The sequence below is a fragment of the Giraffa tippelskirchi genome, chromosome 1 (assembly GCF_054371585.1).
Source record: "Giraffa tippelskirchi isolate mGirTip1 chromosome 1, T2T-mGirTip1v1.2.pri, whole genome shotgun sequence".
NCBI lineage: Eukaryota > Metazoa > Chordata > Mammalia > Artiodactyla > Giraffidae > Giraffa > Giraffa tippelskirchi.
In genome coordinates this window covers 6,162,178-6,188,392 of record NC_137275.1, presented here as the reverse complement: position 1 = coordinate 6,188,392, position 26,215 = coordinate 6,162,178, and the positions used below count along the sequence as shown (strand labels likewise).

At 43.5% G+C, this 26,215-nt stretch overlaps 1 protein-coding gene across 50 annotated transcripts in view; it reads right to left on the bottom strand.

The window, feature by feature from the left end:
* PROM1 (prominin 1) overlaps nucleotides 1–26,215 on the bottom strand; it is a 139,950-nt gene that overhangs the window by 48,021 nt on the left and 65,714 nt on the right. For 21 of the 50 annotated variants that reach the window (XM_081589115.1, XM_081590367.1, XM_081590523.1 and 18 more), the window contains 3 exons: nucleotides 20,437–20,492; nucleotides 11,063–11,268; nucleotides 417–537 (listed from right to left, as the gene is read on the bottom strand). In XM_081589115.1, the coding sequence (XP_081445241.1) occupies nucleotides 417–537; nucleotides 11,063–11,268; nucleotides 20,437–20,492 (383 nt within the window). Of the gene's footprint in view, nucleotides 1–416; nucleotides 538–11,062; nucleotides 11,299–14,047; nucleotides 14,121–20,420; nucleotides 20,493–26,215 lie in introns of those variants that run through there. The other 29 variants (XM_081588772.1, XM_081589654.1, XM_081588675.1 and 26 more) reach the window with 5 other exon arrangements.

Genomic DNA, 26,215 nt, shown 5'->3' with positions numbered 1-26,215 from the left:
AAAATAGTTAAGCACTTCTGTAATAAGTATTATGTTAGACCTTAATAGAGACAAAAAATAAAGTGAAATGAAATAAGAGCATGCACGCATGCATGCTAAGTCGCTTCAGTCGTGTCGGACTCTGTGCAACCCCATAGACGGGCAGCCCATCAGGCTCTTCTGTCCCTGGGATTCTCCAGGCAAGAATACTGGAGTGGGTTGCCATTTCCTTCTCCAGAAATAAGAGCACTAATTCTGAAATGAGACTTTGTACTCTTGAAAAAAAAAATCACTTACTAGGCCTTTATTCCTCTATCTGCAAAATTAAAAGACAACACCTGGATTTCAGCAGGTTCAAATGCGATTCCAAATATACAAGCAACTCAAATAGGCCTCAGAACCAAAGCATCGGGAGAAATACAGGTTGTGGTCCTTACCCCTGAAACCACATTCAGGAGAGTTCTCAGGTCGTTGAAGTTACTTTCTGACAATTTCCGAGTCTCTTCCATGTGAGTCCTCATGTACTGATTTGCCGCAAAACCGTAGATGATACCGATGCTGCAGGAAAAGGGATGGAGAAGGGAACATTTCACTGTGCGAGCCGTGGCTGAGTGACCAAAGAGAAGAGCCCCACAGCCGGGAGGAGGGAGGTGGTCTTCCTGAAGAGACCTGCCCCTTCCCAAGCCCCTGCCCCTCCACTGTCACAGCCTCCCTGCCTCTGGCCCAAAACCCACCCACCACCACATGTGGGCCCCTGAACAGGACTCAGTCCTCTCAGAGAAGACACATCCAACTCAAGACACATTGTTCTGAATTAGAGTCAGTTCCAGTGAGGTGGGTGAACCGACAGCCTATTAGACAGGGTGGAGGAAATCAAAAAGAGAAAAACAAATATCGTATATTAACATATATACGGAATCTAGAAAAACGGTGCTGATGAACCTATTTGCAGGGCAGGAACAGAGACTCAGACAAAGAGAACAGACTTATGGACACAGCGGGGGAAGGAGAGGGTGGGCCGAATTGAGAGAGCAGCATGGAGGCATATACATTACATTATGTAAAACACACAGCTAATGGGAAGTTGCTGTATGATGCTGGGAGCTCAGCCTGTTCTCTGAGACAACTTAGAGCGGGGATGGTGTGGGAGGTAGGAGGAAAGTTCAGGAGGGAGGGGGACATGTGTATCTTACGGCTGACTCATGCTGATTATGGCAGAAACCAACACAATATTGTAAAGCAATTGTCCTCTGATTAAAAATAAGTAAATTAAAAAGGATACATCATTCTGTTAAGTACGAATCTCATAAATAGAACAATGTTGAGAGAACAGAAGTTACACAAGTTACAAGGCAGGGTGTAGGATACAGTTCCACTTGTGTACAGATGCAAATGTATGTATACAGGCTCCGTGCGGCACATGTGCACGCACACACACACACGTACCACATACATACCACTGCTTCCCTCAAGAAGACTATCAGGAAAAATACTAAAATCATAAGATTGGTTTGGGCTTCCCATGCTTTTGACTAATCTAGTTTGTCTTTGTTAGCTACTGCATGTCCAGGTTGAAAAGAAACATGAATTACTTTAGCATTAAAATGTTATATGAGAAGTTGCACATACCAGGGTACGTCTTATGTCATTCCATTTTATGTGAAGTACAAAATCAAGCAAAATGATGAAGCTAAAAGTCAGTGGTTATATTTAGGGGAGGGGTAGGTAATGACATAATCAACTGTGTTGACTTTGTGAAAACTCATACACATGTGCTTATGAAATGAACACTTTTCTCCATGTAAAGATGTACTTCAATAAAGAGTTTCAAAAACACTGCATGAGGGACTTCCCTGGTGGTCCAGTGGTTAAGAGTCCATCTTGCAGTGTAGGGGATGCAAGTTCGATTCCTGGTCAGGAAACTAAGATCCCACATGCCATACAGCTAAATCCATCTGCCTCAACCACTGAGCCTGACCACCGCAACTGGTGGCAAACAATAAATAAATAATAAGTAAATAAATATACATACACTACATGAAAGACATCTGGCATGAAAGCTGCTTTACATGAAAATGAAAACTATATTTTTCAAGCCACCCGAAATGTCTACATTTTATTTTATATATTTTTATATATATCTTAAAATTTATGTGTATGTCTACATTTTATGCATTTATCATTTTAAGGTCTCTTAATGTTGACTAATTAGTAACGATCTCTTGACAAATTAATTTGACCAACTGGTTTGTTTTTGTGTCAACGCTTTTAAACATTAAAATGCTACATTTAAAACTACTAATCCTCAAGGCCCTGTTAGATTTTGCCACTAGGTGGCAGCAAGAAGTTACGTAAACTCATAATACACACTACAGAGGTTATCTGCAGAAGTTAACAAAACTGTTAGCTTGTAATGAACTGTTAGTTTGTAACCAACCAATAGAAGGTGTAATTATGTTTCTAAAATAAAGTTTTGTAAATAATATGAAAACTGGAGAAAAATCTGATGCAGAATATGAAGACTTCTGCTTCTTCACCAAAAGCAGCATCTTAAGAATTATATATTAATATGTAAACAAGTAGGGTGGCCAGCTCTCTTTTTTGCACCAAGTCTCAACTGTTCCCGGGACACCTCTCAGTTTTGCATAAATGAGGAGCTGTTTACCCCATTTCGGTCATGAGTTATTCCAAGAAGTATTTCTGGTCTGGTTACCAAAGGAGAAGGGGGGTGGTAAATTAGGAGGTTGGGATTAACATATACACACTACTATATATAAAACAAATAACCAACAAGGACCTAAGGACCTGCTATATAACACAGGGAACTATGCTTAATATTTTGTAATAACCTATACAGGAAAAGAATCTAAAGTATATATATATAGACACACGTATATATAGGAGAAGGGAATGGCTACCCACTCCAGTATTCTGCCTGGAAAATCCCCATGGACAGAGGAGCCTGGTGGGCTACAGTCCATGGGGTTGCAAAGAGTCAGACATGACTAAATAACTTTTATATATACACATACACACATATGCATCATATATGTATATATGTGTCACATATATCATACATGTATATATGTATTATACGTGTATGTATATACGCTTATATGTGCATGTATATATATACATACATATATGTGTGTATGTATAATTGAGTCACTCTGCGATATGTACACCTGAAGTGAACACGATAAATCAACTATACTTCAATTAAAAAATTAAAATTTTCAAAAGAGAAAAAAAAGATAGTTTCCCATAGCAATATTATATAGGTGCATTGGTCTTTCCAAACGAACCCCCAACAGTCTGTAAGAGAATGAGGAAACTCTTTCTCATGGTTAACAAGGTGCAGCGGACTGCGCTGCAGCAGGAACACGAGATTTGGGGTCTGGTCCCACAATTGCAACAACACATACTGTGTGAGCTTGAGAAAGTCCTGTCCTTGTGTGAGCGTCAGTTGGTATCACAAAACTATAAAAGACATTAGACCAGTGCTTCTGAGACAAAGGAGGGTGGTACTGGGTGTCCCTGAGGGCTCTAGGAATTTACGCTTGCATTCATGCTGACGATAATCTTTAAAAATGAAATTAACAGTAGTCTCTGGCACTTGGAGGACTACCTTAGGATCCATTTTTGTCTGTCTTAAGTTTGCATTAGTATTTATGAGGTTGAAATGACACCAGAGCAATAATGCTCAGTCGCTCAGGCGTGTCCGACTCTTTGCAACCCTATGGACTGGGGCCCACCAGGCTCCCCTCCATGGAATTTTCCAGGCAAGAATACTGGAGTGGGCTGCCATTTCCTTCTCCAACAGCAACAATGGCTATTAGTAATAAATGATGTGTTCATGCAAAATAAGGCCAAACAGCTCAGAACAGCCACTTTGAAGTAATGTCAACAGAAGAAAAAAAAAGTTGAGTTACAGTAATATTCTTGGAGTTTTACTTACCACACCAAATTTCCACCCCTCTACACGGTAGGGACGGCGGAGCCTGGTGGGCTGCCGTCTATAGGGTCGCACAGAGTCGGACACGACTGAAGCGACTTAGCAGCAGCAGTAGCAATACGGTAAGTCAGGATCACCACCTGATACCTCTGCCCACCAGAGGATTTCACAATGAGAGGCCCTTGCTCGTCCCCATCACGTCTAAGTTATTTGTCATTCATCATTCTCCAGACCCATTTTTCATATAAGTCAAAGTGAACTTGGGAAACAAGCAGCAAGTTCAAGTCCAGGTTGGATGATCTGTAACATCTAACCTTCCATTCAGTCAGTTTAGTCGCTCAGTCGTGTCCGACTCTTTGCAACCCCATGGACTGCAGCACGCCAGGCTTCCCTGCTGCTGCTGCTGCTGCTGCTAAGTTGCTTCAATCGCGTCCGACTCTATATAGGCTTCCCTGTCCATCACCAACTCCTGGAGCTTACTCAAACTCATGTCCATCGAGTCAGTGATGCCATTCAACCATCTCATCCTCTGTTGTCCCCTTCTCCTCCTGCCTTCAATCTTTCCCAGCATCAGGGTCTTTTCCAGTGAGTCAGTTCTTCGTATCAGGTGGCCAAAGTACTGGAATTTCAGCTTCAGCATCAGTCTTTCCAAAGAATACTCAGGACTGATTTACTTTAGGATGGACTACTTTGAATCTTCCATTGGATGGTTACAAACTAACAGTTTTGTTGTTAACTTTTCCCTGAGTCCCCTGGATAGGAGAACCCCTTGTCTTGAACTCCCAGAAGGCTCACCCTGAAGTTCTGATGGGTTTTTCTCACTTCATACTCTATTTTGCCTTATTTCCTCCTGCGCTGAACTTCCCTAAAAAGAGGTGGGAACTGCTTCTTGGTCAACCTTGGGTAATGCAGGGTCTTGTGTCCTTGGTGGATGCTCGGTGCAGATGGATTTAAGGACTGGGCTTTGTTTCATCTGGTCCATTTAGAAGATTAGCCATAGCTTCAGAGTGTCCCAGGCAGAAACTATCCCTTTACTAAATAAACGCCTTTACGCTAAACATAAATCAGGAAACACATCATTGCAATAAAACAGCTGACTTTCAATCCAACATATTTAAAAAGACACATTTCTGCTACTCAGTTATGAATCTAATTAAAATGAAAGTCATGAATCATTTTTCAGAAACTGTACTAAACAGAATTCTAGGACAGAATTCAGCAACTTTTCAAAGCTGATTTTTATACTCATAACTCACTGCAAATTTTATATTTAAATTGAAGATGGCAAATTCAAATGCCTACGCAAGCAGGCAGAAAGCATGAAGGGCAAAGTGTGTGGGCTGGACTGAGGGAGCTGGGTGATCAGAGGTGGTGATGGCAGAGATTCTCTGGGCCTCCAGTAAGTGTTGCCTTGATGGAAGAAGACCAGAGTTGCCAGATCTTCCAATTATTCACAAAAATCTTAGCATCTAAATAAAATTTCCTGTTTAAAAAAAATTTTTCCCATTTTAAAATACTACCAGAAAATCAAAGAAAAAAAATTCTGAATACTGCACAAACCAATTGTATAACTCTTATTTAAACAGAAATATAGAAGTCAGAGGGCTTCTCTGGTAGCTCACCTGGTAAAGAATCCGTCTGCAAAGTGGGAGACCCCGGTTTGATTCTCTGGAAAAGGGATAGGCTACCCACTCCAGTATTCTTGGGCTTCCCTGGTGGCTCAGATGGTAAAGAATTCACCTGCAATGTGGGAGACCTGGGTTTGATCCCTGGTCAAACCACTCCAGTACTCTAGCCTGGAGAATCCCATGGACAGAGGGACCTGGCCGGCTACTGTCCACGGGGTCACAGAGAGCCGGACACAACTGAGTGACTAAGCACGGCACAGCACAGAGAACTAAGGGGGCTTCCCTGGCGGCTCAGTGGTAAAGAAACCGCCCGCCAATGCAAGAGAGGAGAGTCAGGTCCTTGGGTCAGGAAGATCCCCTGGAGAAGGAAATGGCAACTTACCCCAGTATCCCTGCCTGTGAAATCCCACGGACAGAGGAGCCTGGAGGGCTACAGTCCATGGAGTCTCAAAAAAGTTAGACACGACTTAGGAATAAACAACAAGAGAATTTAAAAGTTACATTTTGGGGGGCGGGTGGCTGTTGATTTAGACATTCCTTATTATTCAATGTTCTTTTAGGCAAAAAAAAAAAAAATCACATGAATTAATATTTTGGTTTTGTTTTTTTTTTAATGACCAGCAGTCAACTATTGGGCTTCCTTAGTGGCTCAGGTGGTAAAGAACCTGCCTACAATGCAGGAGACCCGGGTTTGATTCCTGGGTCGAGAAGAACCCCTGGAGAACAGAATGGCAACCCACTCCAGTATTCTTGCTTGGAGAATTAAATTCCACGCACAGATGAGCCTGGCGGCTACAGTCCATGGGGTCGCAAAGAGTCAGACCTGACTGAGCAACTAACACTTTCACTTTCAGTCAGCTCTTAGGATACAATGATAATGAGGGAGATTCACCTCACATTATAAGGGAATAAAATTTCAATCAAATTATAGCCAAATGACTAACAGTTCTCTGGCACTGACACAAAAAGAGACTTTAAGCTATTGAAAAGACATACTTTTATGTTGTACAACAAAATCTCTTGAAGTTTTTAGCAGAAGATGGGCATTTATTTTATGATATATTAACATGACACTTTCTATATTTTGCATGGACAGACTACTTTTCTCTCATACACACTTAAAAGTAAATGTTTTAAAGTTTTTAGAGTTTCTAAACCTTTAAGAGGGATAGCAATTTTCTTCTACCAATTCCTACTGACAATGAAGTTCACCAATAAGAGCCAAATAAATGCTTTAAGTCTGTGACTGACCTCTTACTTTTTAAAGATAACTTTTCAATTTCAGTTTCAATTTTAAAAAACTAGCCCTCTCATTAAAAAGTCTCATGATTTTCCAGGCATGCTAGCTCGATTTCTTTTCTAGAAGTTTGTGGCCTGCAAACCCAGAATTGACATCACATCCTAAGACCAACAACAAAAATGAACTTTGAAAAGAGCCACCTTCCTGAAAACTGACTGGGATTCAGTTTTCACCACAGTAACTGGCAAAAGCTGACATTGTACCGGTACACTTAGCAACAACTGCATGCTGGAGAAATAAAGGCACAGCTGTCCCTTTTCTTGTTGCTTACAACCTTTTTGAAATTCTGAAAAATTCAGTGATGATAAATGCAAAGGAAAGAAAGGAGAGAAAACCTGTTTTTTCTGGAGCAAGACACATCTGCTTAAAGAGTCCACCGTAAGACGCGGCGATGTAATCTACTGCTGACGGTCAAACAGACTTACGTAAACATACATCAATGTCTGTGGAATTCGAACATTCCACAGCTGCCGTGGGAAAAGCTCAAAAGGAGAAAGAACATGACCACATACATTCCACATATACCAGGGGATCTTTCTCCTTGACACCTACGCCTTTCTCAATTAGAAAGAAAAGATTTTAAAATTTTTTCCAAAATAGGATGTATGAAAAAAATCAAGACATTTAAAAACCAACTTCTTTTTGAATGTAACACTTAGTATAGAACCACAAAATAGGACTGAACCTGATAAAAGGCAAGTGGACTGCTCTGGGCTTCTGAAAGGACTTTAAAAAAAAAAAAAATCACATACAAAGATTAAATATCAGTAGTATTCAATCTCTGCTGAGGTCTTTGGAAGCATATACTAACACCTCTTTTTCTTTCTCCTTCTGCCTTCTGATTTTGTGGACACTCCTCTTATTTTTATCTAATATTCTGATTTTGTGGACATAGTTTCTCCTCCTTTTTATCTAGTCATACTACAGATATTTCTGTTTTCCTCTGGTTTTTAATCTTCTTGGCTAGTTTTGATTACTTGCAAACATTTAAAACAACTCATGATGTTGAAGAAACTTACAAACAAGTAGGTGTTCTAAAAGGATGACTTAAAAATCACTATTTAAATTTTTAAAATTCAAAATAAAGAAGTTTAAACTTCTAGTCTGAATTTAAAGTAAACAAAACAATCTCAATATTCTTCTTATTTAGACCTATTTATAATTTGTATATAAATTCAATGTATTATGTGAAATAAATTAGTTTAAAATTTGTCACAGCCTCAAAGAGTGGATCCACTTTGGTTTAACTACATTGAATTTAAAATTATGATATTCAATTATAAGTTTTACTTGAGTGGGAAAATATCTTCACTGAATGTACAGAAGATTATAGAATCACAGATGTATTTTTTAAATGATTTTCTAAACTAAAATATACTCAAGAGAAAAAAACTCATCTAAATGTGTTTGATGAGTCTGAGTTCTCAAGAATAAAAAAATTTATGTAGCATTCATTTTATATAAAATGAAAGCCAAGCTTATTGCTGACATTGAAGCTTTGACATTTATATATCTTTGCATAACATGTATCTACATGAAGTAAAAACTATTAAGTAATCATGCTAACAAGAAGCCCCAAGGACAAGTATTTTCAAAAGACACTTTGTCACCTGAACCTCATCTTTGATGTCCAGGGGTGTGCAGAGAAGTAGAGGTACCTTAGTTCAAGACTCTGGATGAATGAAGGATGTAAGTTTCAGGCTTCAAGGAAATGCACAAGTTCTGACTAGTCTTGGGCTGTAACTGACATTCCTCTGGTAACTACTCCCCCAGCTGTAGGGTCTGTACATTCCTGAAAATACTTCAAACATAAAGCAGAGAGACTGCGGACATCTGGAATTACCATTGCCCCAACCTTAAGCTGCCTTTCAGAATTCAGTGTGTGAAAGCAGTCAGATTCAAATTACAAACCAAGAGACAGAGACACACAGGGAAACAGGAAAGAGAGAGGAGACTCAACACCCCTGTCTTACAGACAAAACGCACACACAAACTCCCTGGTAGTCAAACCAAGGTGCACGAAATTAGCTGGGGAACTATTAGCTCCCCAGATAGTACCTCTCTCCATGCCTCTAATGATAGCCACACTTAAAGAACTTTTTTCCTTTGGTTTGCAGCCAGAACTTTGGAACTTTAAATTGTTCTATTTAATGTCTGTTTTCTGCTCAAATTCCCCAATATCAGTTCTTTAGTGAAACTTGAAAAATCTTTCTCACGGCTATCAAGCAACTGTGATGCTTGCAGACACATCAAGGAGGATGTGACTGCCACTCCTCACTGTCTCTGGGTCTCCTTGCAGCTCAGCATCACTCATGTCATAGGCACTTTATATCTGGATATGACAAGCTCATTGAATGGATGAGGGAATGTGGAAAGATGCCCAAATATCACCACCAGGGTGCCAAGATCATGAACCACATTCCTCTTGGAGGGATCTGATTTGGACTCAAGAAATCCCATGGACAGAGGAGCCTGGAGGTCTACAATCCATGGGGTCACAAAAGAGTCGGACACAAATTAGCGACTATACAACAACAATTGTCCTCATCTTAAAAGCAGTGTCCTTCTGATCCTCCAGTCCACTGAAAACTTCTGGCAGCAGCAGGGGCTGCTGGAGAAACATCCTAAGTTATGAAGTGTGCTCCAGGCTTCAAGAGAGGGTTCCATATTATTTCCAAAAGGAAGAACACAGACAAAACCAGAATACACAAATTCTATAACCGGGTAATGCATCACTAGGGTACAGGCACTTGCCTCCAGATTACCATGCAAAACACTGAAAGAAATGTTTAGAGAACACAGTACCCTATAGGAGCTAGATTCTTATTTTTTTTTAATTTATTGACTTTTATTTTATTTTTTTTGGCCACACTGCATGCATAGCACGTGGGATCTTAAGTTTCCTGACCACGGATCGAACCCACACCCTCTTCATTGGAAGCACAGAGTCTTAACCACTGACCACCAGAGCAGTCCCTGAAGGAGCTAGATTTCTAGATTTACGTATGTGTTATTGATTTTTAACTCAGGAATAGTCTTGATGCTATGTTTTATTAAACTGGGGTACAGCTGTTTCACAATGTTGTGTTAGTTTCTGCCATACAGTGAAGTGAATCAGCCATATGCATACACGTCTCCCCACCCTCCGAGGCCTGCCTCCCACCCTCCACACCCATCCTAACGCTCTCGGCTGTCACAGAGCACTGAGCTGGGCTCTCTGTGCTGTACAGCAGCTCTCCACTCTGTTTCACACATGGCAGTGCACGTACGCCAATCTCAATCTCCCAATTCATCCCAAGCCCTAGCCCCACGTCCACACAGTCATTCCCTACTCTGAGTCACGGTTTTGAAGATCATTCTCTCAAGAAGCTGTGACTGCAAGCGTAATTATCGTTTTCAATGGGGAAAGAGGTATAGTGAACAGATGTCTTTCTCACAATAAGAATCTACATTGAACAAACTTATAAAAAAAAAAAAAGGAAGACAGGTTTCCAGCATAATTGTAAAGATCAAGAAAACTGGCTATATGATTAAGGAAGCTAATTCCATCCAACAATATTCTAAATCCTCCAATTCAAGGATGCTACCCATCTGTAGAGCGTAGGGAATTATACTCAATATTTTGCAATAATGCTTAAAAGAAAAGAATCTGAAAAGGAATATATGTATGTATGTATATATGTATATATACACACACACACACATATACATATAACTGAATCATTGTGCTATACATCCGAAAGTAACATACTGTAAATCAACTGATCTTCAATTTAAAAAAAAAAAACAAAAAACAACTTTTTAAAAAAAGACCCCTTGGGACACAAAGATCAGCTAGTAAATACTTGCTCTGCCATCTGGCACAGTCCCTGTCTCGAGAGAGCTATTTAAGAGGAAGGAGGTGCTGTCCTGGAAGGCGAATGCTTCCTGCAGGCCCAGAATTTATTCAGATGTCTTCAAAATGAAAAAAATATCACGAGGTTGGCTTATCACCTAAACTAGAGCAGCCCAATGACAGTGCCAACTTCTGTTTATAGTGATACTCGGGACAAGCATCTTTGTTCTCTCTTTTCTGGGTTTTTTTTTTTTTTTCTGTTTCTGTATTCTCTTGTTGTTTCAAGCTCATGTGCTTAACAGTTAAACACAAGTATTGCTCATCAGCCTCAAACCCACTCAGCTGTTGTCCAGGGTTCTACTTGCCTTATGAACACACAGATCACCAGGAGGGAGATTGTAAAGTATTTCTTGAGGAAGGGACCGCTTTTCTTCTGTCGCTGGTGCATTTCTCCACCACACTTGTTACAGCAACGACACAGACAAAAGAAAAATCCCACCAGAGGCATCAGAATAATAAACAGCAATCCCAGGGCAGCACAGATAATAATCCCGATCTCATAGTAGATAATCTGCAAGTCAAACAAAAGAAACAGCACATACTGTGACACAAATTACATGGAGAACATTCCACAGCGTACACATTTCATGCTTTTAACCTATTTGCCATCATGGGTTAAAGCTTCGGAGGTGTGCGTGCATGTGTGTGTGTCCATTTTGAAGATTATTCCTGAAACAAAGGATGCAGAGATTTGAGTTGTCAGAATATGGGATCAAGCAGTTGCTATCTTCTTTCAGTCAGTCGGTTCAGTCACTCAGTCGTGTCTGACTCTTTGTGACCCCATGGACTGCAGCATGCCAGGCTTCTCTGTCCATCACCAACTCCTGGAGCCTACTCAAACTCATGTCCATTCAGTCGGTGATGCCATACAGCCATCTCATCCTCTGTCGGTTCCCTTCTCCTCCTGCCTTCAATCTTTCCCAGCATCAGGGTCTCTTCAAATGAGTCAGTTCTTCTCACTGACTTCAGTGAGTCAGTTCTGGAAAAGATCTTCTTCCAACTTCCAGGAAAATATCCAAATGCAAAGTCAAGTTGCAAATGGTTTAATTTCAACCCCAAAGAGTCGGATATGACTGAGAGATTAATTCTTCCACTTTCACTTTCAAAGGTACTTTGTTTTCAAATGGCATGATAAATTTTGCCAGAACTCCTTGCATAATGAATAAGCCCCAATGGCTCAGCACTAAAGAATCTGCCTGCAATGCAGGAACTGCAGGAGACACGGCTTCAGTCCCTGGGCGGGAAGGTCAATCCCCTGGAGGAGGAAATGGCAGCTCACTCCAGTATTCTTGTTGGGAAAAGTCCCATGGACAGAAGGGCCTGGCAAGGCTACCATCCATGGGATCGCAAAGAGCCAGACATGACTGAACGACTAAAAACACACATACCAAGGGTGTTTTTCACCAGAAAGATAGAACCAGCAGTAGTTATTCAGGATTCACAGTAGTTTGGATAGGATCAATTAATGACAAATTCATCGTTATAGAAGAATCTGGAATATATCTAAATTTAGGGAAAAAAGGCTCAATCTTTCCAAATCAAACATATTAGTTTCCTCACCCAGGTACTGGGAATAAAAATACATACCTTGTAAAGTCATTGTGAACACTGCAGATCATATATGGTTAGCAATGAGATGCCAAGGAAAGCACCTGGCATGAGCAAATGCTCCATAAGTGCCCCTTTCAGGCTGGTGGGACGGGGCTCAGCAGCCTTCATCTCACAAGTCCCTAGGTTCCTAACTAGCCCAATTTCTAGACACAATCACGTGACTGAAACCTGTTTTCATAAGCACGGCTGTCTTTATTCCCGCTAAGTAAAAATTAACGCGCCAGGAGGCTAACACTTGTTCTCGTTCCAGTCCTCCTATCCTCAAGCTACTCAGACCTACATAAAGGAAGACACTGTGAAAGAATGCAGAAAAGCTACAGGTTGGTGGTTTGCAACTACTGGAGCAGCTAGAGAGCAAGACATTCTGAAGCCAAGCAGAGCAAAGGAAAACGAAACCCAAGTCTTGTTCCTGTGAGCAAACGTGATGTCCTTGTGAGACAGCACTGAACTTGGGACTCTAAGAACAGGCTCTGAATCCCAGCAGAGGAGGCTTTTAATTCTCTAAAGCAGGAAATGTTACGTTAGGGTTAACATCATTAGCAGATTGAGAGGGACAGATAATTAAATGAGCTGATGTGTAAACAGCTAGCAAAGTGCCCGGCACACAGCAAATGTTCAATCAACATTAGCTAACTCTGTGGGCAAATGCTTATCATGAGCATTAAACTAGGTGTACATGGCACTTGAATATTACCTAATTCCATATAGTTAGATATCCTTTATCCTATAAGGTTAAAAGGATAAAAAGGAAAAATAGTGAATTTTTGATGCATTCATCAAACATACTCCTTAAAATAAGCCAGATACTAGGGCCATGAAGAGTCATTATTTGCTGGTATATAACCCTCCCTTGAGGACTCACATCACTGGCCAATTGTGAAAACAGCTCTAGACACACCAAACTCTTACTTATTCTGCTATCATTTCTCAGCAAGTATTCTAAATTGTAGCTACTTTTTAAAATTGTTACTACTTCTAAAGGAATTTAAAATCCTTTCTGAATCCTAGGAGACACAGAACCTCAAATCTAGGAGAGAAGGTGTATTGAAATGTTTTAGATGTACTATCTTTAGTTCCAGATACGAACTTTATTATATTTTGTATATAAGCTTTCCAATGAAGTGAAGTGAAGCAAAAGTCACTCAGTGGTGTCCGACTCTTTTCGACCCCATGGACTGTAGCCTGCCAGGCTCCTCTGTCCATGGGATTCTCCAGGAAAGAGTACTGGAGTGGGTAGTCGTTCCCTTCTCCAGGGGATCTTCCCAACCCAGGAATCGAACCCGGCACTGTAGGCAGATTCTTTACCATCTGAGCCACCAGGGAAGACTAAATACTGGGTCAAAAGGTATCTGGAACAAGATATGTCATTTCCAGAGTTCACGTCTAGACTGAAGTCTGGCCAAGATCTGGCAAGGACCTAAATATTATCCTGATACACCAAGATCTCCAGAGGGCTTTGTGGGTTACGTTGAAGAAAAGATTGAGATTTTAAGCTTGCCAGGATGGTTTCTTATTCTTTCCTGGACTACTAGAGCTGAAAGAGAGGATGAAGACGATGGCAGAAACAAAAAGGAAACAATTTAAAAACCATCACAGTGGAGAGGACAGGGGGAGTTTTGGCAAAAGCGTCACAGCGGGCTTTACACAGAGCAACATGGAACAGCAAGCGAGGGCATTACCTTCAGAGTCAAGACCACGTTTTCTGGCTGAGGAAGGCAGAGCCGTCGCCGAGTTTGTGCAAGCACAGGCAGCATGCATCAAGAAAACAGAAAACGTTACTGGAGCCATTAACCGCCTCTGAGAACGGAGAGAAGGACACACAAGGAACACTGACGGGAGAAACGGCCTTTCGGGGAGAGTCGGGTTCCAGGGCTCCCACTTGAACTGGCAGCGGGGTTTCTTGAAAGGCTCTTTATCAGTGTGCTAACCAGTTAGGGACCCAGGAATTAGAGGGAAAGTTACAAATGCTTAACACCCTAACCACAGGGTGCCCATAAACCACGGGGTTGCCTAAACACCAGAACCCAAGGCTCCACCTTCCAGGTGTCCTTTCTGAAATGACAATCTGATGATGTCATTCTCTTGCTTAGCAGCACGCCATGGGGTCCCACCACGTTTAATTCAAACTTCTCCATGTGGTCCTATCTTACTTACTCCTGGCTTCCTGGCCCCTTTCTTCTTGGTCACTCGAGTCCCTAGAAAGCACCGTGCTCTCTCGCCCTTCCTCACTTTGAGCTCCCCCCCAGCTTGAACATTATTCCTATCACTCTTCTCCTGAGGAAACTCGAGTCTGAGTGTGGATGTTGCTTCCTCCAGGAAGTCTGTCCTGATAACCACGTCTGGGTTGGCTGTACATTCTTTCTTCATGCTGCCATGGGGTCCTACACCCGCCCTTTCACAGGCCTTCCATCGTGTGGAGTGATGGCTCCCATGTGACCTGCAGCTCCAGGAGGGCGAGGACCGTGACCATCACACTCACCGTCTCTCCCAGATGTTCGGTCCGGGACCTGTCTTACGAGAGGTGCCGGATCACAATTAGACAAGCTAATGGAGAGAAGAGAGAAGGAGCCACATCACCTAAAACCAATAATCCCTAAACAGTGGTCCAGAGATGGGGGATTGTCAGCGACCGGCAAAAACTGATCCACAGCAAAGTAATGAGCTTCCCACAATGAGAAATTTGCTCAAGTTATGAGACTGTCCCTTGTTTTTTAAAAAAGAAGGAGGTGATTCATGTATGAAAGGAGAACAGAGTCATTGTTATACTTTTGCAAACACAGAGGTTGGGTTTCAAACATCACAAACCCACCTGGATTGATGACCTGACATTTACAAAGTGATGAATCAATATCCAAGGACTGTTAGCTCTGGCGAGGTCGGGACTGAGGCCTCAGCAATTAGTCCCAAGCCCTGCACCTGACCCCAGAGGAAGCTCCAAGACAGTTCAGTTCGGTTCAGTCGCTCAGTCGTGTCCAACTCTTTGCGACCCCATGGGCTGCAGCACGCCAGGCTTCCCTGTCCCTCACCAACTCCCAGGGCTTGCTGAAACTCATCATTGAGTTGGTGATGCCATCCATCTATCTCATCCAAGACAGGGAAGCATAGTAACTGAGGGCTGAAAAGAATGAGGAGTTCCAGCCCAGTTGAGTCTAGAGGAGCGTCAGCCAAGTGGAGTGGAGCCGAACCATGGCCACACTTCAGGAAGTCATCGCAAGGAAACTCGAAGTCCTGCCGTCAGTGATGCTCAGAATATAAAAGATGGCAGGGGGGAGGGGGGCTGTGGGGCTGGGGGAACTTCCCCTGAAAAGTTTTAGAGGTGTGGGTGACACTTATGGGTCATCGGTGGGAGGTGATCCCAAGTCACTACCTAAATTATCCGATACCGTGCATTCCTTGAAGATAGCAACCTTGTCCTTTAATTGAGCAGGCACCACTCTGACAGCTAGGCTGAGAGTTTCTTCCTGCGGAAACCCCAAGTGAGCAGTGAGACAGGTGATGTTGCACTGTTTCCCTTGTTTACAGTCAGCCAGCAGGTGAGTCTGAGGAAGGGCTGGCCCACACCCACTGGTCCTCAGGGGAAATATATCCTTCCACATCAGGATTGCTTTGCATAGCTCATTTTGCATCGCAAGCCCAGGGCTTGGCTCATGCCCTGAGTGCTGAAAGCTCAGGACAGAATGGATGAATGTATTTAATTGCGACCTAAACACCTCTGCTGAGGGTAGTCTACTCCTGTGAACACTAAGACTTACTGTTTGCAAAGCATGTTCTCGGGTGTCTGCCACGGAGCCTGTATTATGCAAATGCTAGCAAACGAGGGTTATTCAATGGGAGGGAGTTTCAAAAGGGAGGGGATTTATGTATACCTATGGCTGATTCATGTTGAGGTTTGATGGGAAACAGCAAAATTCTATAAAGCAATTATCTTTCAATAAAAAATAAATTAATTAAAAAAAAAAATAAAAACCCAAACACAAGTAAAAAAAAAACAAAAAACGAGGGTTATTCAAGTTGTTTCTCGGATTTCTATAGCTTCATCTGTCTGATCCTCAGATCTCCTCATGGCTCCATAACTCCAAATTCTCTTCCACTCCAGGTCTTCCACTTCTGCCTGACCATTTCTTGCCAGGGGAATTACACACAGTAATCTTTCATGGTTTCGTAGGTAAAAGGCGCAGCTCAGGGGCTCTCACCCTCTGTGCTCACACCTCAAGATACTTGAATGGAAGCCGCTCCTCCCAATGAGTCTCCTTAGGATGACAGCACGCTGACCTGGAGTGAGCCTCATTTTTGTTGATGTGCTCAGAGTTAGCCTGGCCTGGGTACAGACCCCAGTGTCGCCATCCAGCCTTTGGGTGACCTCAGTTCCCTAGATTCTCTGAGTGCAGGATTGTCTTGGACAGGTGTTGTCAGGATTAGAGACAATTAAAAAAACTGCTAATCCAGTGCTTGGAACATAGCAGACAAGAAATGATGGCTCTTATTATCACAAAGTGGAAGGTGACAGTTTAAGAACATGCTTCAAGAAGCAGTGGAGGGGCTTCTTGGTGGTCCAGTGGCTAAGACTTGGCCTCTCAATGCAGGAGATGCGGGTTCCACTCCTAGTCAGGAATCTAGGACCCAACATCCCTCACAGCCAAAAAACCAGTACAGAAATAGCAGAAGTAATGGTGTTCGACAATTGTGTAACAAATTCAGTAAAAACATAAACACCGTCCACATCAAAAAAAATCTTAAAAATAAAAGAAGCATAGGAGAAGTTTTGTGCTTTGAGCCAGGTTTACAAATGGAAGCAGAGCTTTATTTCTCATGGACTCTCCCAGCTTTATTTCTCGTTGTTCCTTTGCGTGCTGGTGCCACTCTGGAGATTTCCTTATTTCCCCGAGTGCAAGCGCACTCTCTATCCTCAGCACGTTCACAGTCTTGGATCAGAGCTTCTCATGGCGTGTGTATCCCTCTCCATCCTGCCTTCCAGGCATCTACTGCACCAGCTGGCTGGGGCTGCTATAACCAAATACCAGGGCTGGGTGGCATGAAGAACAGAAATTTATTTTCTCATAGTTCTGGAGGCTGATAAGTCTAAAGTCAAGGTGTGGACGGGGTTAGTTTCTTTTAATGCCTCTCTCCTTGGCTTGCAGATGGCCATCTTCTTCCTGTCTCCACATAGACTTTTCTGTCTGTGTCCTAATCTCTTCTTAGAAGGAGACTAGTCAGACTAGATTAACACCCACCCGAATGACCCCATTTTTACGTAATCACCCCTTTAAAGACCTTACCTCTAAATACAATCCCATTCTGAGCCACAGGGGATTAGCACTTCAGCGTATGAGTTTTGGACACAATTCAGCTCACAATGTCCCAGAATACACAAGTGTAACCCCACGACCTCTTTTGCACCAACTGCAAATTCTTGGAGTAAAGACATTACTTTCACATGCTTGTCCTCCTATTATGCATTGCTCCTAGTGTGCACTCTGTAAATACTCATTAAGTGAATACATTAAACAAAGAGAGAAAAAGTGTTTTAAAAACTCTCTGGAGGAGAACGAGACCACAGATTTTAAAGTACTACTTTGTACATTCAGCTGAGGTTGAAGGAGGAGGCAGTTCCGTCGGAAGGAGTCATATTTCCATCCAGAGTCAAGGCTGCCCCTTGGAACAAAGGTCTACACCTATTGACAGCTTCCAACTTCCCACGGAATGAAGTTCACTGAAAGAGCCCCTGTCCAGAGATCACCAACTCAGCTGCCCCGGCTACTGTGGGCTCACCAGATGAAACGAGCTCAGGACATGGACAGCTGAATGACTCCCAAGGGTCACTCAGCTGGGCAGAGGGTGCCTGTATGACCGTGCATATTACACCCAGTGGGCATGACCAGTATAGAAGATGCTGTGGAGCCCACCCAAGGCCCGGGACCTTAGCCATCTCTGTGTGCCTCCCCAGACTTCTTACTATTGGTACCTGTGCTCAAAGGCATCTTCCAGAACCATGGAAGGTCAGAGTGCTTAGGGATTAACACTGTCCCCTGCCCCAAATGGCCCTTAAGGTGCCTCTCCAGTTTCGGTGTATAGAGCGCTCAGCCCCTGCACCTTCCCATGGGCTAGTTCCCATGCTGTGTCTACAGGGTCCAGCGCAGCTGGAGCTCTGTCGCCCCCTGTGGTGGGTGGTGGAATGGCACACCCTCTGCAGCTGCCCTCCCTCCTGTTTCACCTCCCTCCCCAGCCAAGGTTCCTGGAATTTCCCAAATAAGTGACTCACCCTGAGGTCCTTGACTCAGGCTCTGCTTCTGGAGAGCATTTACCTGACTAAGGCCAATCAGAAAGCTCCCCTCCCAAGGCGCCCTGGCTTCTCCCTAGATTACTGGAAAATGCAACCCAGTTTCACGCCTAGGGCAGGAGTCTGTTCATTGATGTGGGCCCAGTTCTGTCTCCTTTCTCCACCCCAGCTCAATCCCAGCGGTGTTTATCCATTTGGAAAGGTATCTTAGGTGGAGAGGAAATCAGGAGCGAGGGGGCCCCCAAATCTACAGGAACTCCAGGCCTGATATCAAGCCAACCACAGAGGACTTGTCCAGGGATGGTGGCAGCCAATGCCAGCTCATAGTCAACAGGCCAGTCACCTCATGATCCGAGGCCCTAGGCCCCCCAGGCCTGGCCCAGATGAAGTTCGGCCTCTCACCCTCCCATGCCTCTGCAGGGCTAACTGGCGTTCCGGCTGGGCTGCTAATGGCATGCAAATTTTTAACATAAATATGAAAGCAACAGTCATTTTATTCTGCCCACGGAGGCAGGCAGACACGGGGCATCATGTCTGGAAGATATAAATTTAGCCAGTGGAACTGAAGAATAAAGATGCTTTCCAAGGTATTAGGGCAGGCTGTAGGCACCAGGGAGTAAACGGCTCATTTTCTTTTATACACATAAACAGCCATGAAATGAGGCTTTCCTCTTGGCTTTTACATTCAGTTTTGTCTTAACTATCATTTTACTGCAAATTGAGAATATGCAGCCATTGTTCCCACCATCAGGCAAAATGGGTTCACTGCCCTCCTGGTACAGGGCCCTCACACCTACCAGGGACACTTTCATTCATATTTGTCGTGCTGGCCATTAAATAAATAAAAGTCCTGCTGGTCCCTTTGATTGTTGTCTTGACAATCACCTTCATACCAGGAAAGGTTGGAATGGGCAGTCTGACCTTGCAGGACTAATAGCTTGACAAACAGATTCAACTAATCTTTATTATCCTAACATTCATGGCAACAAACATTTGCCTATTTGTTTTATTGGCAACTGGCATTCATCATAAGCCAGAATTGAAAGAACACATTTGTCTCTTGAAGGAAGTTAATCTCGTGGATGCAAATAGTGTGAATTCATAGCGCCCTAACCCTAACCTTGGAGTTAAGTAGAGACATGATGGTGCCTGGGTACTTTCTGACAATACTGGCCGCTCACTTGAGCGGGGCCTTCAAGGCCCTGCCCTGCTCTGGCCCCAGCTCACCTGGCCTTCCTCTCCCCTCACCCACCAGCTCCATCTGTGGGCTTCCTCCTCTCACACCCCGTCCTCCCCTCACGTGGTCCCCGCAGCCTGGACCACCTGCAAAGCCACCTCCCACCTGCTCCAGCCCTGCTCATCTTCTTTACCAGAGTCACCTCCTCGTGGAAGCACTCTGGTCAGAATTCACTCTTTTTCCTCTACACATGCACATGCATGCATTATGAGTATGCATCCCTGCTTCTAGGGGTGTTCAAACCACTCCATTTGTTAGAGGTCTCCTCCCTTGGCTTGAAAAATAAAACAGCATAAGACTTCATTTAAGGAACTTTTAGATTTTGAATAAAATACAGCTTAAAAGGTAAATATTTCTCTAAATGCCACTTTTGAAATTTCTTCTGTAGTTCAAATGGAATTTATAAGGTGTTTCAATATTCCATAAAACTTCTAAGCCAAAACAAATATTAGCTAAATTAACGGATAACTGGTTATTTAAAGATTAACTTTCAAGTCAGCCAATATTTTGCTCATACTCATTTTTTGATAACAGATACATCAATCCAAAATTACCTTATCATACTCCTTTGAGAGGTCAAACTTCTTCTGTACAATCTTTCTTAAAATATCTGGGGGAGAAAAAGTCACAAAACAATAGCAAGATTACTTTTTCAGTAAAAATATTAAAAGCCTATTTAGAAAATATGTGCGCACAAATTATTGAACTGTGATACAGTATTCTTACACTTTTATTTCTCTTTCTTAACGTAGGTAAATAATTGAGCTAATGAGGCTCTAATCAATCAAATAATGGAGGGCAGATATTTTTGACCCAAAGTTTTGTCAGTTGGCAGAATTGGAGGGTTGCCATTTTTAAGAGTTTTCAGCTTTTCATAAGACGCCTTCATATTTACCAGCAAACTACATCCTTAATACTGACTGATAAAATGTTACATTGAAATCACTATTTCTTTTTTGTCAATAAATCAAGTTTAATTATTTCTTTTTAAATTTCCAATGCAGCCACACCCATATGTTGACTCTGGTTGCTCAGTCATACAAACTGCAAGAGCTGAGCAACAGAAATGATATGGTTCTCAAAGCCTCAAATCTTTACTACCTTGCCCTTCATAAAACAAGTCTGCCATCCCTTGTCTATATGAACACATTGACAGGACGCTGAATTGCAAGGTTTAAAGTTTTAATGTGACTGGAGTGCTTGATTTTTGCTGGTTAATTTATGTAATCCAAGTTGGATTGATAGCAACCAGCCTCAGGGAAAGAATGAAGATCTAAACTGTAAATGTGATTTTTTTTTTAAGTTGGAAAACCATTAACAGTTGCACACAGGTTGCTGCTGCTGCTGCTGCTAAGTTGCACACAGGTTAGTGACATTGAATTTCCTTAGTGGACTGTGACTCCATTTACCCCTAATGCTTTTTGTCCCATAGCCCATGCAACTGTGGTTCTTATTTAGAACCACAGATGTAATTTATTCTTTAATAATTCTAATTTACATGATATTTTACAAATGAAAGGAATTTCAGTTCAGTTCAGTTCAGTCACTCAGTCGTGTCTGACTCTTTGCGACCCCATGAACCACAGCACGCCAGGCCTCCCTGTCCATCACCAACTCCCGGAGTTTACCGAAACCCATGTCCATTGAGTCGGTGATGCCATCCAGCCATCTCATCCTCTGTCGTCCCCTTCTCCTCCTGACCCCAATCCTTCCCAGCATCAGGGTCTTTTCCAATGAGTCAACTCTTTGGCATGAGGTGGCCAAAGTGTTGGAGTTTCAGCTTCAACATCAATCCTTCCAATGAACACCCAGGACTGATCTCCTTTAGGATGGACTAGTTGGATCTTCTTGCAGTCCAAGGGACTCTCAAGAGTCTTCTCCAATACCACAGTTCAAAAGCATCAATTCTTCTGCGCCCAGCTTTCTTTATAGTCCAACTCTCACATCCATACATGACTACTGGAAAAACCATAGCCTTGACTAGACGGACCTTTGTTGGCAGAGTAATGTCTCTGCTTTTCAATATGCTGTCTAGGTTGGTCATAACCTTCCTTCCAAGGACTAAGCGTCTTTTAATTTTGAATTTACGATTAACCTAATCCAAGAGCTCTTTTTTTAAGATTTTTTTTTTTTTGATGTGGACCGTTTTTAGTCTTTATTGAATTTTTACAGTATTGCTTCTGTTTTCATGTTGTGGTTTTTTGGCCCCGAGGCATGTTGGATCTTAGCTACCTGACCAAGGATCGAACCCACACTCCCTGCATTGGAAGGTGAAGTCTCAACCACTGGACCTCCAGGGAAGTCCGCTACCGAGAACTCTCAACATGAGCTGTCCCTCCCCATCTCCAAGCAGTGCATGAAAATCTGGAAACACTAAGCAAAATTGGATTTTTCTGGGTATGATCAGTTGGGGCATTTTAAAAACTCTCATGTACGTCTGAAGCTACGTTGCATCCTGATTCACCCATCTAGTAATGACATAGCACAGTGGACTATGCTATGTGGTAAAGAATCCACCTGCCAATGCAGGAGAAGTGGGTTCGACCCCTGGGTCGGGAAGATCCCCTGCAGGAGGAAATGGCAACCCACTCCAGGATTCTTGCCTGGAAAATTCCATGGACAGAGGAGCCTGGTGGGCTACAGTCCGTGGGGTCACAAAGAGTCCTACACGACTGAGCGACCGAGAACCCATAATGCCCTGATAGGGAAGATGACGTGTCTAAAATCTGTGACTTGTCAGGCCAGACCCCAGCCCAGGTCTTTCTTCCTTCTTCTGGGTGAACCCTGTTTTAAGCAAAGATGTTCAGATGTACAGGCTAGGAAACAAAGCAAGTCACATCCCCACAGGGCTTCTGGAAAACCACTTCCCAACTGCATGGAGCAGACAGATACATGTGATGCAGGAACAGGGATTTTCAACCTGGCAGGTACCCTGGTAACCCTAGAGTTTCTCTAAGGTCCCATGGGGCAACCCAGGGACAGATCAGAGGTATCCTCCGGCCTTGAACCAATCTCTTTGCTTCATCTGCACACATGTAACAAGGGTTGCTCAGGTAGAGCCCTCATCCTTGTTGTGCTGGCCAAAAACCCATCTCAAGACTTTGAAGCAGAGACACCTCTGTTCCCATGGTTTAAACCAGCACCATGTTACAGTAACACACCAAGAGCCACGTAAGTAATTTCAGATTTCCGAGTAGCTCCATTTATAAAGGTAATTAATTTAAGATTAATTTTAGGGACTTCCCAGACAATCCAGTGGTTAAGACTCCACACTTCTAATGCAGGGACTGAGGTTCAATCCCTGGTCAGGGAACTAAGATCTCACATGCCTTGCAGTCCAGCCCTCCAAAACATTTCTACCACATCAGCTCAGTTCAGTTCAGTCACTCAGTCGTGTCCGACTCTTTGCGACCCCAAGAATCGCAGCACGTCAGGCCTCCCTGTCCATCACCAACTCCTGGAGTTTACCCAAACCCATGTCCATCGAGTCAGTGATGCCATCCAACCATCTCATCCTCTGTCATCTCCTTCTCCTCCTGCCCCCAATCCTTCCCAGCATCAAGGTCTTTTCCAATGAGTCAACTCTTTGCATCAGGTGGCCAAAATATTGGAGTTTCAGCTTCAACATCAGTCCTTCCAATGAACACCCAGGACTGATCTCCTTTAGGATGGATTGATTGGATCTCCTTGCAGTCCAAGAGACTCTCAAGAGTCTTCTGCAACACCACAGTTCAAAAGCATCAATTCTTCGGCGCTCAGCTTTCTTCACCGTCCAACTCTCACATCCATACATGACCACTGGAAAAACCATAGCCTTGACTAGACAGACCTTTGTTGGCAAAGTAATGTCTCTGCTTTTAAATATGCTATCTAGGTTGGTCATAACCTTCCTTCCAAGGAATAAGCGTCTTTTAATTTCATGGCTGCAATCACCATCAGCAGTGATTTTGGAGCCCCCAAAAATAAAGTCTGCCACTGTTTCCACTGTTTCCCCACCTATTTCCCATGAAGTGATGGGACCAGATGCCATGATCTTAGTTTTCTGAATGTTCAGCTTTAAGCCAACTTTTTCACTCTCCTCTTTCACCTTCATCAAGAGGCTCTTTAGTTCTTCTTCACTTTCTGCCATAAGGGTGGTGTCATCTGCATATCTGAGGTTATTGATATTTCTCCCAGCACTCTTGATTCCAGCTTGTGCTTCTTCCAGCCCAGCGTTTCTCATGATGTACTTTGCATATAAGTTAAATAAGCAGGGTGACAATATACAGCCTTGACGTACTCTTTTTCCTATTTGGAACCAGTCTGTTGTTCCATGTCCAGTTCTAACTGTTGCTTCCTGACTTGCATACAGGTTTCTCAAGAGGCAGCTCAGGTGGTCTGGTATTCCCATCTCTTTCAGAATGTTCCACAGTTTATTGTGATCCACACAGTCAAAGGCTTTGGCATAGTCAATAAGGCAGAAATAGATGTTTTTCTACCACATCAAGGTTATACAAATATTGAAAAAAAATTTTTAAGACTAACTTTAATGTTTTACTTACTCCAAATATATGCAAAATGGTATCACTTCAATGTCATTGCTGTTCAGTTGCTAAGTCATGTCTGACTCTTTGAGACCCCATGCACTGCAGCACACCAGGCTTCGCTGTCGTTCACTATCTCCCTGAGTTTGCTCAAACTCATGTCCGCTGAGTTGGTCATGCCATCCAACCATCTCATTCTCTGTCACTCTCTTCTCCTCTTGCCCTCAATCTTTCCTAACATCAGGGTCTTTTCAATATGGTATCAATATAAACATGAATCTGAAGGGGCTTTCCAGTTGTCTCAGAGGTAAAGAACCCGTCTGCCAATGCAGGAGACCCAGATTTGATCCCTGGGTCAGGAAGACCTCCCTGGAGGAGGAAACAGCAACCCACTCCAATATTCTTGCTTGGAAAATTCCATGGGCAGAGGAAACTGGTGGGTTACAGTCCATGGGGTTGCAAGAGTTGGACACGACTGAGTGACTGAGCACTCACACAAATATGAATGAGCTCTTTTACAGTCTTACTTTCATACTAACAGTTCAGAAGCTAGTGTGGATCCTTTCAGTTCAGTTCAGTCACTCAGTCGTGTCCGACTCTTTGCGACCCCATGGACTGCAGCACGCCAGGCCTCCCTGTCCATCACCCACTCCAGAGTCCAAACAAAAGCATGTCTATCGAGTCGGTGATGCCATCCAACCATCTCATCCTCTGTCGTCCCCTTCTCCTCCTGCCTTCAATCTTTCCCAGCATCAGGGTCTTTTCAAATGAGTCATCTCTTAGCATTAGGTGGCCAAAGTATTGGAGCTTCAGCTTCAGCATCAGTCCTTCCAATGAATATCCAGGACTGATCTCCTTTAGGATAGGCTGGTTTGATCTCCTTGCAGTCCAAGGGACTCTCAAAGAGTCCCTGGATTCCTTCAGTGCATCACAGTTGATACAAGCTACAGTTCAAGTGCTTTGTGGCCACATGTGGTGAGGGACTTCTGCCCTAGACAGCACAGGCCCAGAGGCAGCGGGTCCCCCTGCTTACATTCACCCTAGGGTTCTCCTCCCAAAGTCCTAAGGCCTCTAAACACTTCCTTATCCTCCCCTCCTTCCCAGCGCCCCTCGCCACAAGCATACAGAATGAGCATCCTTCACGCTCAGGACCACAATATCCACTCTTCCCTCGGCTTCCCTGTGTATCTCTAATTAAGTGGCCCTTCATCAGGGTAAGCGAACATGAGAAATGCCTGCCCAACGAGACGCAAGCCTCTTTCCTTGGCAAGCCAGGGACCGACCTTCTGCGGCTCACACCTCCTCCGGGAGCCCAGAGGCCTCCAGGCAAGGGAACTCTATCTCGGATCTAACAGCTTCATTGCTGGTGAGAACTCTGAATCCATTACCATCTCAGAAAGCACGTGCAAGAACTGGGGTCCCATCTCTTCCCCCTCCACCCCCAGTGGGCCCCAAGTGTCACACCCGCTCTACTGCACCCCAGGCCTTTTGTCTTTGTCTTTCCTGACCAGCCTGTGACGGGCTCCTGGTGGAAACCACCTCAAGCCTCCGCATCGCCTGTGTCTTCATAAGAGAGGAGGTCATAGAGAGGAGGTGACAGCGGGTTGGCCTGCGAGCTGGACCCACGCACTCAGAGGCTCCTCCGTCTCCATTTGCAACGTCCTTTCTGCCCACCCAGTCCACACGAGGAGCCGGGTTCAAGGACACGGCCAGCAGAGAGTAATGTGAGCTGAGACCATCTGGATGGTGTACACCACAGAACCCGGTCGACCCCTACATTAACTTGGAAGATTCAGGTTGGGGGCGGGGG